This window comes from Dendronephthya gigantea, unplaced genomic scaffold (genome assembly GCF_004324835.1).
Source record: "Dendronephthya gigantea isolate DGI-Jeju-01 unplaced genomic scaffold, DenGig_1.0 000021F, whole genome shotgun sequence".
Lineage (NCBI taxonomy): Eukaryota > Metazoa > Cnidaria > Anthozoa > Malacalcyonacea > Nephtheidae > Dendronephthya > Dendronephthya gigantea.
The window spans coordinates 1,271,062-1,288,382 of NW_021163031.1; the positions used below are offsets into that span (position 1 = coordinate 1,271,062).

General features: G+C 36.5%; 1 protein-coding gene across 1 annotated transcript; it reads right to left on the reverse strand.

Annotated features, from left to right (window-relative positions):
• Positions 1-54: 54 nt before the first annotated feature.
• Positions 55-12,710, reverse strand: LOC114521741 (membrane-associated guanylate kinase, WW and PDZ domain-containing protein 1-like). The gene is made up of 21 exons (XM_028542271.1): positions 12,259-12,710; positions 11,683-11,799; positions 9,606-10,008; positions 9,385-9,467; positions 8,718-8,775; positions 8,013-8,171; positions 7,187-7,437; positions 6,528-6,899; positions 5,571-5,918; positions 5,433-5,473; positions 5,002-5,234; positions 4,713-4,854; positions 4,364-4,565; positions 3,897-4,247; positions 3,596-3,763; positions 2,900-2,940; positions 2,605-2,730; positions 2,246-2,383; positions 1,845-2,081; positions 1,417-1,555; positions 55-1,207 (listed from the first exon to the last, which is right to left on the reverse strand). The coding sequence occupies exons 1-21, from the start codon at positions 12,563-12,565 to the stop codon at positions 1,140-1,142; spliced, it is 3,984 nt and encodes a 1,327-aa protein (XP_028398072.1). The 5' UTR covers positions 12,566-12,710; the 3' UTR covers positions 55-1,139.
• Between the last annotated feature and the right edge of the window lie 4,611 nt (positions 12,711-17,321).

Sequence of the window (17,321 nt, forward strand, 5' to 3'; positions counted from 1 at the left end):
CATTATATCACATGGTTTAGAAAATCCTATAATTACAAAGTATTGGTTACTCAATAAGTGTGTTAACGATTTTTCACAATCAAATACTAAATATATCATCCAAATTTTACATAAATGAAAATTTATCCATTACAAGTTAATATATATATATAGTGTTCTTCTCAAAAAAATTATGCTCGAATTCAAATAATCTATACTATGGAGAATACATTGCAAACTATAACTACACAATGTTCTGATCCCAAGATAACACTGGATAGTGCCTGTCGTTTTGTAGAAATAATCTTTTAACAAATATTTGAAGTTGTCACAATCATATCCCAAAATGGTTATAAATAGTAAGGGTGTATGATTGCTTGGTTGGTTTTTGGTTGGTGGATACATATCCAATATCCATTCAAATCAACAAACCAAATCCCGAGTAATGCACATCCAGCCTTACATAGAGATCAGTATTACTATTTCTAAACGAATATATCTAGTATCTACACAAATTATGTGGATATGTTATGAACGTTTGAGTTAAGCCTGTTTCAAAGTTCATCTCCAATGTTTTTTGCATAAGATCTACATCCACCCTGCAACACCCACACTCTTTATTTAGGGGGATTTGCTGTAGTGGCAAATAGAGCACAAATCACGCTCACGCAAAAACAATAAAGATGATCTGTCTCATAGTCAGTATCTGTCTTAGGTTGTCATCTGGCCATGGTTAGTATTCTTTGTTTAAATCATCAACTTCACTCTTGCTGTCAAATATTGGTTAAAAATATTATGTGCTACGTACGTGCCCTAAGCTTGCATTTTTTTGTATTTCAAACATGTCCTAAGGGTGTTTGGCCTATCATGGATGCCAGATGAATGTGCTTACGACCAAACTAGTTGTAGTTGACACATCATCCATCTTGATATGTTTACAACAATTATGGCTCAATGGAAACCAGGTCCATCAACAAGCATTCAATTTACAAATAAAACGCCAGTTGGATTTATTTAAATTGTTTTCCTCATCGCGAGTACGTCTATACACAAAAACTGTTCTCATAAAAACCTTTATCTTCTATATCGTTTCAAAGTCCGACGGATGTTGGGCCAACAGACGTGTCAGCGGGCAATATTTGTGAACGAGTGGACAAAGTTCAGTAATAGAATCTTTGTTGACCTCTGCGAGCGTTGGAATTGTGCCCGCCATTTGGCAAAGTGTTTGCTAGAATTAACAAAAATGAAAGGTTAGTAGGGCTGAAGAACAGGCTGATATAGTTTGCAAGATCATTTCAACAAATATACAGTGAACTTTAATCTGAATAAGGATCGGCTTTGTAGAAGAACTCCCTCCCTATCTGATCCCACAGCGAGTGTGATGAAATACAGGCTTAGGGACAAAAGATAACAGACACAGAGTTTTTCTATACTTACTCATATACGCGTGTTTACCACCAGAACGACGAACTACGACATTCAAAGAATTTCCTCCTCGTTTAATGGCATCGATAGCATCGCTGTGGTTCATGTTGTATGTTGATTTACCATTGATCTCAATCAACTCATCACCAACCTTAGAAAATAGTCAAAATATTAGTGAATCCTGATGTAAGATAGATTTCATTATTGGAGAACTACAACTGCACCAGAACTTTAACTATTTTACAATTCCATTGCATTGAACTGAATGCCAAGGCCACAATTATAATTGTACTGGCTTACTACCAATGCACGAGACAGCTGGGTAAAGATAGAAGAGTCTAACTAGAACTCAGTGGAATTTATGATCAAGAAAATGAGATTTTGGGACTCAAAAACGTTGTTGGCATTCATTAAAAGTAAAAGGCTGAACTAAATTTTACCATCAATCTTCCATCTCTATGTGCAGTACCACCGTCAGCCATTCGTAAAATAAACAGCGGCATTCCTAAATCTTGACCACCTCGTAGACTAAAGCCATAACCTTGCTGACCGCGTGATAACTGGACTGAAACATTCTCTTCGTCATGTCTCTTGATACGATCTAATGTACCGCTAGTACTGACACTGCGTCTTGGTGCTGGAACTGGCTTGTAGCTTAGCGTTGCTTGAGATGGAGGCTAGAAGAGATGAAATAAAGTATTTTTATCTTTTCTTAGCAAAAATTATTGACATACAGTACTTTTATCTTGTACGTTTGTTCTTGAATTGTATACAGGTTGGGAAATTACATATATCAGTAGAAATAATTGTTATCAATTATATCATATTATTTGGTTTGTACCTCGGCTTCATTAATTTGAATGGTAGAGTTTGGACGTTTAGGTTTAGGTTTCACGGGGGGTGGGACCTTCTTTCCTGGGGCGGGTGGTTGTGATGCAGGCGGGCTGAATTTACCAGTCAAATTATTGTCATAGCCATTCTAAAAAAGAAATTACAGAATGATTTCATCGTTAAATATGAAACAAAATAAGGAATGGAAGGATGGAATTCTAGCCCCACGATTTTCAGTATTGATTATAAACATGGCATGGGAAATGAAGAAACTCAGAAAAATGGGAAACTCGACCGTGTAAGGTAAAAATAATGCTGATATAAAGGTTTTAACGGTCTCCAAAAAAAGAAAGCGACGTTTCGCCAAACCTGGGTCAATGTTTGGAATTCATCTCGTCTCTTTTGTGTTTCTCTTTCACGTAGAATATCAGCGCTTTCGCTGCGATATCGAGGCCGTGTGTCCGGCATTTCGTATGAAAACACATCTCCAGTACTCTGGAAAACAAAATGAATTATTATATCTTTTCTATATCCGCCAGGAGATTCGAGAACACGGTAAAGGATTGAACCTGGATCGTTTCTAAATTCGACGTGGAATAAACGTTTGCTTTTATTACAGACAACCTAAAAATTCAAAGCTTTAATGTAAAGTTAGTTAGGATACCTTTCTAACAGAACGATCCTTAGCAGCTGGTGGTTCATCGTCTAAAAACAATAAGACGTAATGTGAACACACAGTGGAGAGAGATATCGTGTAAAAAGCCCTAAACCATATGCTAATGTAAGAGATTGCATGCTTGGGCTTTGCGCCAATCTTTTTATACAACCGAATAAACCGATACTCTGACCCAATACTGATACTAATTAACAATTAGACAACGAGTCGGAGTTGTCTATGAGCGAATAGTCAACGAAGGCGAAGCCTGAGTTGACTATTCGCTCATAGACAACGAAGGCGAGTTTGTTTTAGTACACACCCTGTACGGATTGTTATAGTACACACCCTGTACCTAGATATATTAATTTCGAGAAAATTATCGATACACCGCAATTACACCGAAAAATAATTCAATTTTATACGGTCGCGCGAGCGAAATTTTCCGAAGCGTGCACCATCACGAATAGACAATGGTTGAGTAGCCAATAAGAATGTAGGATTTGTAATAGACAATAGTCGAGTGTATACTAAATCACATTAGAATTATGAGAATGAGACGGTATTATTTAATAGACCTTTTGGATGAAACATAAGTTTATAACTGTATGATAATAGTACATCGTACAGTATGTCATCTCGTTGATAGTAAATAAAATTGGGTGAATAACTGAAACAACTTTATAGTCAAGGAAGAGTCAATACCTGCTCTAGGAATAATCTTTAGTTCGACTCTAGTACCAGACTGCTTGATCATATCCACAATATCACTATGGTGCATTCCAACAATGCTTTGTCCATTTACAGCTACAAGACGATCACCAATTTGTAACTGACGGGAACGATCAGCTGGACTATCGTCAATGATTCGACCTGTACGACAAAACGAGAAAGAATACGCATTTAGCTTAAGTCCTAACCATCCAAGATTGTGATCACAAGTTGAAAAAGCGTATACTATTTACATGCAGTTGGTGCGAATAGAAGGACAAATCATTGTGTTTACCGATAGTTGAACCAATTCTGTTGCTAGTGGACAAAATGACGAAACCAAAGCCTTCATTCTCATTTCGTTCCAAGAGAATTTCTTTCTGATCTGCCATATTGCCGTCAGTTTGATATTTCCCCATCTCACCTTCGCTCTTGTAGTGACTAACATCATAATAGCGAGGCTGTTCCCCTCTGTATGGTTTAGCAATAGAAGGAGCGCTGCGAGCTGACGTCATCTCTCCCATATGTCCGTTGTATCCAGCAAGGTTCCCTGCAGACCGCGAGAATTTACTAGAAGACTGGGACAGATCTGAGAGTTGAGATGCCTGGGAGAGACTTCGACGTAAAGATCCAACCGGTGTTGATCCTTGAAAAAAGGAATCAGTAAGTATAAAAAATTGACAACTATCCCTAGAGGAAACCTAGAGGCACATTACAATAAAACCCAACTAATAAGGTGGAAGTAATAAAATGATCTCTTACTTCCTGATCGGCTGCCATTGTTCCATCTTCTTATAGTCAATTTCACTTTATTATTCGCTGCGGCTGAACTCATAAGACTAATGGCGTGACGATGTGTTGAACCAACCACGCTTACTTCATCTATGGATAATATTTCATCTCCCCGTCGCAATCTTCCATCTTTATGTGCAGCACTCTTTGGTACGATCTTACCAACTGAAATCTACCGCAATAAAACAATCCAGTCTTAAATGATCAACTATACCAGGTAGTAGCAGTGCTTCATCGAGACATGCAAAGACTCTACCCTATAAGCTTGATGGGAAGCTATCGTAACTTTAGACTAAACGTTCAATTCACATGAAATTACCTGAGATCCCTCTTCGTCACCTCCCACCACACGGAATCCAAAACCACCATCACCACGTTTTAATAACAACGTCATCTCAAGATAATCGTCTCCAGTCCTCGTGGATCCTCCGCCAATACTTCCTGTTTCTGCACCGTTAGCTCTGAAATGACAAGACAGTGGGTGTAAAAACTGCCATTCTTACTAATGCTGCATGTATGTGTAGCACTGGCACTGAAGTTTTTCTGTTGATCTTATTTTATTTGTTAGTGGTTAGAAAGCCTTCATTCACTCCACTAGTTAAACTTACTTCAACGAAGTGGCTATAGCTCTTCTCAACGAGGGATAAGTATTCACCGTCGATGATTCAACTACAGTAGAAACTTTAGCTTGTCTACCATTACGTTGAAGAGAACCAGTTTCATAATTTCTTGTTGTTTCACCTTCAGTTGCTATCCCAGCAGAGGTCATGTTGGCTTGGTATTGACTGGAATGGAATGGTGGAGTGGACTGCGCTCTGGGTGCTCGTTGTTTCGTATTCTCCTGAACAAAAGCAGTTCATGTTAACCTATGTGTAAACGTACTAATATGTCTGTTGCTAGAACGGCTGGTATTTCTTGTCAAAGTTCAATGTTGTCCGGCACAGTTTTGCTACTGGTAGTTTTATGCAACTTGCAGTCAAAGGTGATTCTCGCTCTAGAGACCGGTTTATACAATGCCCGAAACAATATATGTGCTTACCATAGGTCTTCTAGGGGCAATAGGACTTGGCTCTTGTGGTACTACAAGGGACGTGAGAGAAAAATAAACGTGAGATCTTCTGAAACAAGATTATCCTAAAGCAGCCGTAAGATTTCCTGATCTCAAACTCTGTCTTACCTCCCCTCTGGACAATGATCTCAGCCTCTGTATCTCTAGGACAAGATTTTAACATATTCACCACTTCGTTGTGTGAATATCTCTGCACATTAAATCCGTTTATCTCGATTAACAAATCCCCTTCTTTGAGATCCTGGCATCGGCCGGCATCCATGATCTGCTTGATCCGTTGCCCTTGATTACTATCCGCGATAGTGAAGCCAAACCCATTAGAACCTTTGACCACGTGGACATGCAGAGTTTCCACTTGAACTTTTGGTGTTTCTGCTTTAACCGTGCGTTGGGTTGATGTCCTGGGAAGAGTTGACGAGTGAAACTGTGGTCCGTCCACTCGATCGTTGTAAACTTCTAAAAGTATTAAGATCGATCTCAGTATCGGCTGGTTTGCATTAGCGTCCCGGTAAGGCGATAAAAGGCGTTTTAAAGACTGTGTTACACGAATTTTGTACTTTCAGGCTGCAATTAGCTATCAGACAGAGCGGATGAGTTTCAACGTCGCACCCCGGTTGTATTGCAAGCCAAAATGCCATGTTATTGCGCATATACACTGACTGAACACACTACAGAACACCGGGAGTGTTTTGGGTAAAGTAGGAGTGCATTTTTACATGTTATGACTTTATGCCATGCATCATAATACGCCGTAATAAAATCCTTTCATCTTATTTTACATGAGGATAAATTCTTTGCAATTGAATATTACAAAACGAGAAACAATATTTGGCGCCATAGTCTAATGTATGACGATACCAGTACGCTACGACAAATATCGGGATAAATATTTTTACTGGCAAATTATCAAAAATCTAAATAAAAAGGCTCGCGCAAGCATAATTATTATTTGATCTAAGAGTATCTTAAGGACGAAATTTCGTTTCATATTATACTAACTACTATAGAGTATATCAAATACTCTATGTCTATGTTTAACCTGAAATAACCCTATCATAAACTTACCACTTCCAGGCCGCTTGCCGCGATTATCACGATTATCACGATTATCACGACTGGGCTCATTAAAAGCTGAATTCCCGCTTGGAGTAAGACCATTGGTCTTTTGAGATTTATTCATCTGCAGAGTGTCTTTATAGTGTCCATTTGCAAAGTCACCGCCACTCTTATAATCATTTTGAATTGATGGAGGTGGTTCTAGATCATCATTGTAGGGTGGTACTACAGTATATGAACCAACACTGTGGACATTTGGGTCTTCTGGGTCAAATGGTAGAGGATGGCCACGAATGAGATCCAATTCAACCTCATCACCTTGTGACATTGATTGAAACATGCCAACAACATAACGATGACTGTGACCAACTACTGACATACCTATATAACAACACCATTTGTAACTGCATGTACTGACAATAAAAACATGAGCTTTCAGGAACTCAATACACCAGGGTTGTTAACTACCTGAAAAATACACCAAATTTTGGCGCAGTGGTTTATCATATATATAGCTACGTTCTCAAGAAATTAATTTGACATTTTAACAGTGATTGTATTTCCTGACAAGCATTTATGCAATTAAAATTAAGGGCAATTTTTACGAAAATGAATCAGTTTCACATGTACTTTTGCACTAATATTTTGAACAAAAAATATTAACATACCATTAACTTTAGTCAATGCATCACCAATCCTAATTTTACCATCGACACTGGCAGGTCCACCAGGTACAATACTTTTCACTTGCAACATTTCATCAGGGTGATCACCACCAACAATAGTGAATCCAAACCCTCGCAAGCCTTTCTGTAACACAGTTGTGATACGTTCTTCCTTTACACTATTCTGGTTGTAACCATTGTAGTCATAGCCCGGCTGTGGATAGCCTTGCATGTCAAAACCAGCACCTGGCCATCTATGAAGACATTATTAACAAAACAAAGTTAAATAAAATATGCACCCAGTGACTTACTGACCCACACACAAACACCTAAAATCATATCTAAACTAGCTAAAACACTCCTAATTTTATGCAAATACAAATGCTCACAGACTTTTTGAATCATTGAATATTATGTTAATATTCACACTGCCACATTGTTACAAAATTTTGTTGGTTGAATTCAAACAATGTAGCAGCAATTGAATCATATATGGTATCAGTTACATATCAACCGATCCCAGCAAGATTTTAAACATAAATTGCAATTGGTTATTTTGTGAAACAATTTTTTCTAAATATATATTGCATTGCCATCAAATTTGGCATATTCAAAATGACTGAAAATAGGCAAAAATCTTCTAGACATCTCAATGCCCTTAGGTCAAACCCATAGCTTTATACCTTATTTATTAATGAGCTATTTGAAGACCCTGCTACACTGCTCTCTAGTTATATTGGAATGTATAAATACAAAAAATTTTTGAAATGTATACTGTGTCAGTCAACAAGACTGGTAGCTCAATATATTTTTTATGGTCAAAAATTACCTTGCAGCTGCTTCGGCTTCTTGTTTCTTTGCCAATGCAGCAGCAGACATCATTGATGGTGGTTCTTGATGTGGAGGAGGTGGTTCTCTGGTAGCTCTCTGATCACTTCGTCTATTGGAGGAAACTGGGTTCTCAAATTGTGTTGTACGATTCACATGACTGTAAAAAATGACACACAATATTGAATTCATTGTGTTTCAAGTGATATGAGCCATACTCAACCAATATAGTGAATATAGGTCATGGACAAATAAGCTTGCTAATATGCAGCGAGGGAACATTGCATTCATATATTTGATTCCATTAGTTCAACTACTTGATCAGTGAAACAAAGTCTGGTGATCTTTTTGACACATATCATCACAAACCTATGTTACCAGGCACTTTTAATTTAAATTTGTGCAGAAAGATTCTAAATTTCAGATTTTTCAACAATATTTAGTCTATGTTCATTTCCTAAAATGAGTCTTGCTTTTATATTGTAAGAGTTCTAAGCAGCCTATTCAGCTATGCTCTGCTATACATCATAGCTTTTTTGCAAGTATCTTGCTTTTGCAATAACATTGAAAGAAGAAACTGACTCTAGAAAGGGTCAGTTTGTTATATTTAAAGAACAATCTTAATTTGTGCTGACAGATAACTATGCAATTTTGAAATTCCACAGAGAAAACAATTGACCCAATGTAAGAATGTAGTTTGACTTACTCAATATAGTATGTGCCAAATTTTGGGTCTTCTACTTTTTCCCATCCATATGGCAGTTCTAGAACAAAAGAGAAACCTTGATGGAAATGTTTTACAATAAAACAAGATTAACATTCTGCTTCTGAACACTGAACAAGCAAAATGATATCAATATATGAGATTACATGCTTTTAAAACCTTTGAATATCAATAACACTATGGAATTCAACTTATTTACATGTATATTTGGTATTGTAAACACTTGAATTTATACCACAAGTAGCAATAACAAAATTGTTCCAATGATTATATTTGACCTTCCATTTACAGCCAATATCACACAATTAAAACAACTCAGTTTCCAACCAAGAAGTCATAAAATGAATTAGGATCTTTTTTCCTAATTATAACATTCTAGAAAAGACCTCCCAATTCTTTTGAATTGCTCAGCATGAAATAAACCATAAAACACCAGGAATACAAAAGGTAGAAATAACAGGGGGTAATTTTATTATTATTTGCTATTAACACAATGACAAGATCAACAATATTTGATGAATCTAATATTATTTATTGCAGCTGCTTAATATTTCAGGAACGAATCAATTACATATTAACAACCACACACAAGGTGCTTCTTTGGCATGAAATCTTTAAAAATAGGTTAAAAAACAATACTAGCACTTACCATCATCATCACATTCATTTGGATCAATTTTCTGTTTGTCTGCAAGTCTTGGGTCATGCCACTGTGTTGTTCCTGTGTTATGACTTGGAATAAAAGGTAGACACAATCAAGGCTTAGAATGGCATAAAAACTTTAATTGAACAAATTACACAAATCTCTTCAAAATGTGAGTGTAAGAACATTAATATAGTATATGATGTCTTCATTAAATATTAACTTACTCAATGAAATACTTCTCATTATCTTCTGTATACGCAATCTCCCAGTTTTCTGGCAACATACCAAGACTATCCATGTGACCAATATGTAATGCTGCATGATAGGACTTTGAAAGTTCAGTTTGTTGTTTGAGACGTCCCATATTGGTATCATCATTGTTTACACGTGGTGGTTCATGTTTTAATGATGATGTGTCTGAGGCCCGGTCATCATATGAATTTGTGGTTTGTGGAATCTTTAACTTGGTTGGATCTTTTGGAGGTTTAGGTGTGCCATAGTAGTTGTCACCAAAGATTCCACTTTCAAGAAGTTCTCCTTTCCTTTCCATTTCCTTGAATTGCTCAACAGATACAAATATGTAGTCAATACCAGGCTTTTCATCTCCACGAGGTGCACGGGTTGTGCCTGGAAACATAATGCACAACATAGTTTACACAAAATTTTTAATAAATATAGCATTTATTATAGTCAGGGCTGTAGCTAGAAGCTTAGTTGGGGGAGGGGGGAATATAAATTCATATATTCACATATTCATATGCCCGACTGATTTCTTTTGTAGGCTATTGTTCCTACGGTATATAAACATGAATATATGAATATACATCCCCCAATTAAGAAATCTACCTACGGCCCTGTATATAGTAAATATATATATACATAATATAGAGGTTTTTTTAGAGTTTTTAGAGGCATAAGTTTCAATATATTCAATGCTTTGTAGGGCGACTACATATGTTCTAGCTAACTTTAATACGTAATTGTAGGTGCACCATGTAAGTATTAATTAGTCTGCAAAGCTTTCGGTTTGTTAACCCGGGCCTTCATCAGTAGTTAACAGACAGAAAGCTTTGCGGTATTAAATACTTATGTGGTGTACCTTCAACCTAATTTACTTAATTGATGTCACCATGCAAATGTACAAGAATATTATAACTTTAATAGCTCAGCTATATGTGTGTAAATTAAATTTGCAAGCAAAATTCAGAACTTTGAGAATTTGCAAGAATAAATTAATGTTATTGTTGATGTAAAGGGAAATGAACTTTAATAAATCTGCCTTTTTACTATACTAGTAGTTCACACTGGTTATGAAAATGCAATCTTGCTGTTATCAAACAATTCAAATCATTATAAAAACAACAGGCACTGGTTACAAGACAGACTATTATTTGAAAAACCAACTAACAAACAAATCTTAGTAAGTAATTAATACAAATTGTAACACTACATGTTGTTTTGAATAAGTACTAAATGACAAAGGCAGTTTTTTGTCACCCAGATGTCATAGAAAAGGTCAATGAACTACATTCCACAGACACTTTGGCTATTTTAGCCTATCAGAGCAAGCATATGACTTTAATACTGAGAAGTGTTGATAAAGTGATATCCCTTTATGTGATTACAAAATTCAATGAGAAATCAAAAGGTTTTGATAGGCACCTTTTCAAGTAGAGGGTGCTCTTTCTTTGCTGGTCAGTTTTCAATACTGGTAAGAATTATGGTAATATTTTGATTTTAAGATAAAGGTCTTAAGATAAAAAAATTATATTATGTTGAAAACATAACAATTTGAGGTTCGGTATGATGTGCTGTGATGCTCACAAAAATCCACCTATTTTCACTGTTTCATTTCACCACACAACTCAAAATTTATCCCAAACATTATTAAACTTAAATAATCCACTGCAGAAATACACATAAGGTACAACTTCACAAGGTTTGAAAAGGTGAATATACGATATGTACAAAATAGATTACGTTTGAAATTAACAGTCTACACGCTTAAATCAGAATTCCCTCACAGCAAGAGGGTGAAAATGTGAACTTAGAATGCCACCCAAGATATAATTTGCATAGTAAATATTTCACAAAACTGATGTTACAATTAAATGTAAGATTGACCCAAAATAAACAACAGCAGCAATTTCAGTAAATATAGGCAAAACCAGGAACTAGAAGCTAAATTCATTTGTATCTTTAAATATAAGTTTATTTGTCTAAACTTATTAATTAGGCAACGACCGTTGGTCTATTATTTATTGGCTTACAAACGACTGGGTATTTAAATTCAAAACTTACATGGAACGGTCCGTTCATAAAGGTTATCACGAATTGTCTTCTGTAGCTCCGAATCTACATCATCTTCCTCAAACCGTCCTGCTAAATACTCTTTTAAGTCACCACTTATTCCATAACCTGAAAAAAAGGAAACTTTACTTTTGTAAACCCGTGTTTTTGTTGATAAAATTCATGCGTTTTATATGTATTATGAAACTAATTAGGCTTGGACTTTCAGCATGATTTTCTGTCAGCCGCAGGGGTAACATTCTTCTTAAAATTACGGAAAATTTAGACATCAAAAAGCTTGAAAATGTTGTCCATTATCTTAGCATTTATACATAGATATAATAAATCAAATAATTTGCGTTACATAGGAAATAGGATCGTTTCGAAGATCTCACATACGGTGTTAGAGTGGTTGAAGATAAATTATCAAACTGATGCAAGCGCTCATAAACAAACTCAAACACCTCAAATTTCACTAAAATAGGTACGAAAATTCCACGTTTTACTCAATTTAAAACCATGTTTGGGAAAGTTTCAAACGATTTCAACAAAATATTAATAAGTAAGACGACGTTTGGAAGCACGAACCTGGCTTTACAACTTGCATTTTTAGAACGTCGCCAGTTTTCTTGATCAAGCTCACAACATCGGGTAAAGTATACCCTGCAATCGCAACGTCGTTCACTTCTAAGATCACATCGTTTACATGAAGTTTCCCATTTTTATACTTCACTTTGTCTTGTTTAAAGCTACCGATTCTTGCAAACTCGCCATTCTCGGCGCCTCCCTCGATACAGACGTTGAAACTACCATTAGCCGATTTCACTACAATAATTTCTCGCACTCTTTGGGACCAGTGCTTGCCTTTTCGACCTAATGTTCCTTTTCTAGACATTCCAAATGCCAATATTATAACCTAGTATTTGCAGTCAATGTATAATTGTATTACTCAGAGATTTTCGTAAACAAGAAGCCGTTTCTTCACCATAAAAATTATTTCAAAACACACTATACGCTCGCCGAAGTTCTACGTTATTTGATAAAACCAATTGGAATGTCAACGAACATCCTACGCATGCGCGCCTAACAAAAAGAAGTAGTAAGAATTTCACCTGTCATCAATCAAAAGAACTAACATTTCCATCAAACTAGGTTAAACACTCAAAACTACTTCATAAAGTATGATACGTTTAATAAATCTAATTAAAAACAGGGTGTATCTAAAAATTTGAAGTCAGTTAAAGAAATAGAGCAAGGCTTAAATATGGTTGATTATTCATATAATGTATATTCTCCTAACTACAGATATACAGCGTCTTGTTCTGGTCAGGGCAGCGTCGTCCTCGCGCATTCTTCAGATTATTGAATGACGGTCTCTATCGGATGTGCAGAATGGTAATCAATGCATTCCTTCGCCCTTTCACAACACAATAACTGCAAGCACTATCTCTTGCCGCGTGGGCTAAGACATGCTCTGAACCGCAAGGCGAAACGCAGCAAATTTTTGAGAAAAAAATCATTTAAATCGAGACCACAATGCGCTCGACCACGGTGTCTGTGTTATGACCTCAAACAGGTCCCGGCCATAACTCAAAGATAAATCTAGCTGACTTCGGAATGTTTGCCTAAATTATTACTCCGGCGTCAGCGACGGAGTTGAAAATTCGCCTCGGTTTTGTTTTGTTTTTGTTTTTTTTTTTTTTATTTTTTTTTTTATTATTTTTCGTCGTCGCAAGTGTGTAATGGCGCGAAACATTCTAGTATTTAAATGTGTATGTGATTGGATTTATCTATGTCCCAGTCTTATCTCCCAAGAGTTGTGGTGTACAGCTTTGGCTAATTTTCCGATGCGCGATTCGATTTCGCTCGCATGATACGGCAATTCCTCCAAGAGGAACAAATAAACCGTTCTTTTCATGCTTTTCGATTAAGTTTAGACTGAATTGGGGTAAGAATATATTTAATACGTGTAGATTCTGGTCCTATTTTAGTAATATCGCTGCTATTTCGCCGTTTAACAAGATGATGTGGTCGTGTATGGGCGCTTTGACTCGTCGTAGTTTGCACAGGATTGAAGATTTAATATAACTATATAAGCGCGAATTCCAAAGGCAAAGTGTAAGACAAAGCGAATGTATTATACCATTTATTTACATTCTTGAACGATTTAACTTTTATACTTTTTAAAGTACGATGTGCTTCTGAATTTCGCGATCGAACATTTAGGTTCGCAAGGCATCTAAATGCGAATATGAACTGTATTGTTTATGTTCAGAAGCTCTATATTGAAAACTGGCACGTGCGCCGGAGTTAACGCCAGAACAGGCGTCTTGTTAAAAATAAATTCAAACTAAGAGTAGAACATGTTTTCACAAGGAAACAAACAGCAAATATATAAACATCCGAATCACAATTCACAATGACTTTTACTCTACTCCTTGAAAATATTTGTGGAAACACTTTAGTAAGTAGTGATTTTTTACCAAAAGTTGGTTCTAGAAGAGCAATTCTGAATGACATAATAATATCAATTTGACAACTTCACTACTAATTTATTCTCCACACTTTTTTTAGGAATGCGGAATTAGTCTGCTCTTAGGGAGAAGTGTTTTTTGTTTCAATTTATTTGCCGATCGCGATTCAGTTTAGGTGGCTGCGTTCGACGTTCTTTATCTTACGAACTAGACGGCCAATATACCGAATCGCTATTTATTCAGGTTATTCTTTTTTATACATGCTTATTACCAGTCTATCATTTCTTTTACGCCTGGTAGACGTTTTATCGGGAAATGAACCAAGAGCCATTAGGTGCTATAGAGCTTCCCCTACCCTAACATTTGAAGCGATGAGAAAAATTGCACTTTTCTGCTAATTTCTCTTTGTTCAAAAGAATTCGCCCTATTAAAATAATGACCCGGAAAGCCTGAGCCCCCCCCCCCCACAAAAGGTCTTGCCTCATACCTCTCTTGAAACGTGACGTCTGTCATACACTTTTGAATTTATTATGTACATTATAGTAATAGCTGGCATGCTTTCAATTAGTATTTCACACCAGTTGCTTGTATGAACTTCAACCAGACTTCAACTCTGATATTAGCAGTTTTTTTAGCACACGTCACATGACCACAACTGGAAGGCCCGGTTGAAACAGTAAAGCAATAAATGAACTGACTCATAGCAACCACCATACGAGCAATATCAACTCTATATTAAGCAAATTTCTACTAGAATTTTCGATTGAACAATTTCGGTCGACTTCTCATAATTAAGTGAAACTGAAGAAATTGGACTAATGAAATATTTCGATAAGGAGTTTCGCCTCGTGCAGCAGTAGAGACTTAAACTCATGTGCACCCACTGTTTGACTTGTCTGGTGTTCGAAAAGGATTGGCCAAAGGAAAAGAGAATTTAAATCACTACTGAAACCGGACTTTTAAGACTATAAAAACATGCATTATTAGAAATATAATCAAATATTGTCTGTCATGTTTTGAGATCGACCCACCATGATGCATCCGATCAGAGTTTTTACTCGAAATTTCGTAATTTGGCTGTGTCAACGTCATTGATTAAATTAATGAAATGCTCACACGGTAAATTATAATTGATGTAAACTCACAATAACATATAATTTTCTTACCCCACCCTTCACAACGGGATACGTTTCAGACACTTTGCCCCTTGAGTGAATTCCGACGTCTTACAATTATGCCTAATGGTGTGAAAAAAAAACCCGACTCGGTTTATAAGTCCCGTGGGAAGCTCATTTATACTGTGATCTATATTTATACGCAGAAAATAATGTATGTTAAACTGTTAGCGTATACAGTTAAAGTTGCAAGTTATTTGTTATATATGAAAAACACTTTAATGAGGTAGGTATCCTGGATAAATATGAAAAACTTCGAGGATGAAAATGGGCTTCATGTAAAGTTATTAGTGTAATTCCAGAGGTGATGCTCAATCAAAACGCAGAGTCTCATGGCATTTCGCTAATCAAGTTATATATAATATAGAATGAAACAAACTGCACGATTTCCGACTGTCTTCGTTTCGCTAGACACATGCTCAGTGCAGAGGAGTTTGATGCAACCGTCTGTGCCGTACACAAGTGCTAACTCGTGCAGTCGCTATTCTTTTCGCGTCATTCACTGAGTGTCTCGTTCAAAACATGCTTGGCCGGCTGCAGCGATATAGTTAGTCGTGGCAAATTTGGAGCACGATTTTGTGGAGTATGTCTGGTATCATGTATAGTAATGATAGCATGAGGCGAGTTGCATTCATAAGTGGAGACATTGTTGCATGGCATCATGATCTATAGCGAGGGGTGGCGCTAAGCAGGGATGGAGGGCAAACCCCTGTTGGGACCTCTAGTCCTTTCCTATCGGAGAGAATAATAGATTGGGGAAAACTAAGCAATTCTATTGTTAAGTTGGAACCTGAAGAAATCAGTCAGGTCATTCGTTCACGATATTCCCGAGTCCTATTTTAGCCTTTCAGGCCGAAACGTACAGTACAAATCATTACAAATTATTATTTATTAACTCTAATACTACCATTTGCGTTCAAGCTTGCGGCGTGCGATTTTAAAACGTACGTTTCACGTTTCAAAACGTAGGTTTAACGTTTCAAAACGTTACGTTTGCCATTTCAAAACGTACGTTTTGTTACGCCCCCTGCCATGTTTAGACAATGAAATTGACATGTTTTTGAAGTTCAAACGAACTTAGCTAATATCCAAAAATAGGTTTATTACATTTGTAACGTTTGCGGAAGTGTTTTACAAGAATTACAAATGGAACCTTATTCTGTGAGAAAAGTAAACTTATATATGCGCAATTTTCTCTTTTCAAATAGCTGCATTCAGTATTTTAAAACCGTATTTACAAATAACCCAAACATGAAAGGGGGCGTGACAAAACGTACGTTTTGAAACGGCAAACCTACGTTTTGAAACGTGAAACGTACGTTTTAAAATCGCACGCCGCAAGCTTGAACGCAAATGGTAGTAAAGGCACAATGCCACGGCCACGTAGACGAAACATCAAACATCAAAGGCTGTTATCTCTGTTTACTCTGGAGCATTTCAGAAACGATTATCGTGATGTCATAAACCTCCTCCGCTTAGTACGCCCCTGTCGAGTGATGTGTCTTACAAATATTAAGACTGTTTTCCTCTTTATCCGTTTATGAATTCTCGGATGAAACTAAGGAAGTAGAAGAAGAAATGTTTTGTCTACCTTTACTGAGATTCCGAGAAGAAAAGGTAAGAAAAGGTAATAGACATAGTTCATCTGCAGTGCATGGGTGTTATATTCTTCGACCTCAATAGAAATGAATAAAAATACAGTATATTGGACTGGCGGGGTTTCAACGAACAAAAAATTATCACATGAGGAACACAATGTCAGTTCTGAACATCCTACGGTTTCTGACGTAACAATGATAAAACACAGGCCAAAAGTGAAGTTGTAACTTCCGATATTATGCATTGCTTTGTCGTCGCCTCTAAAGGCGTCATCTCCGTCAAAATCTAGCAATTCTTTATTTATCTAGGTACAATACAAAAATAAATATAAATTCGAACGGCCACAGTAAATAATTATTTACAACTTTGCTGAGCACCGCAGTGGAAATTCGGCAGCGACATA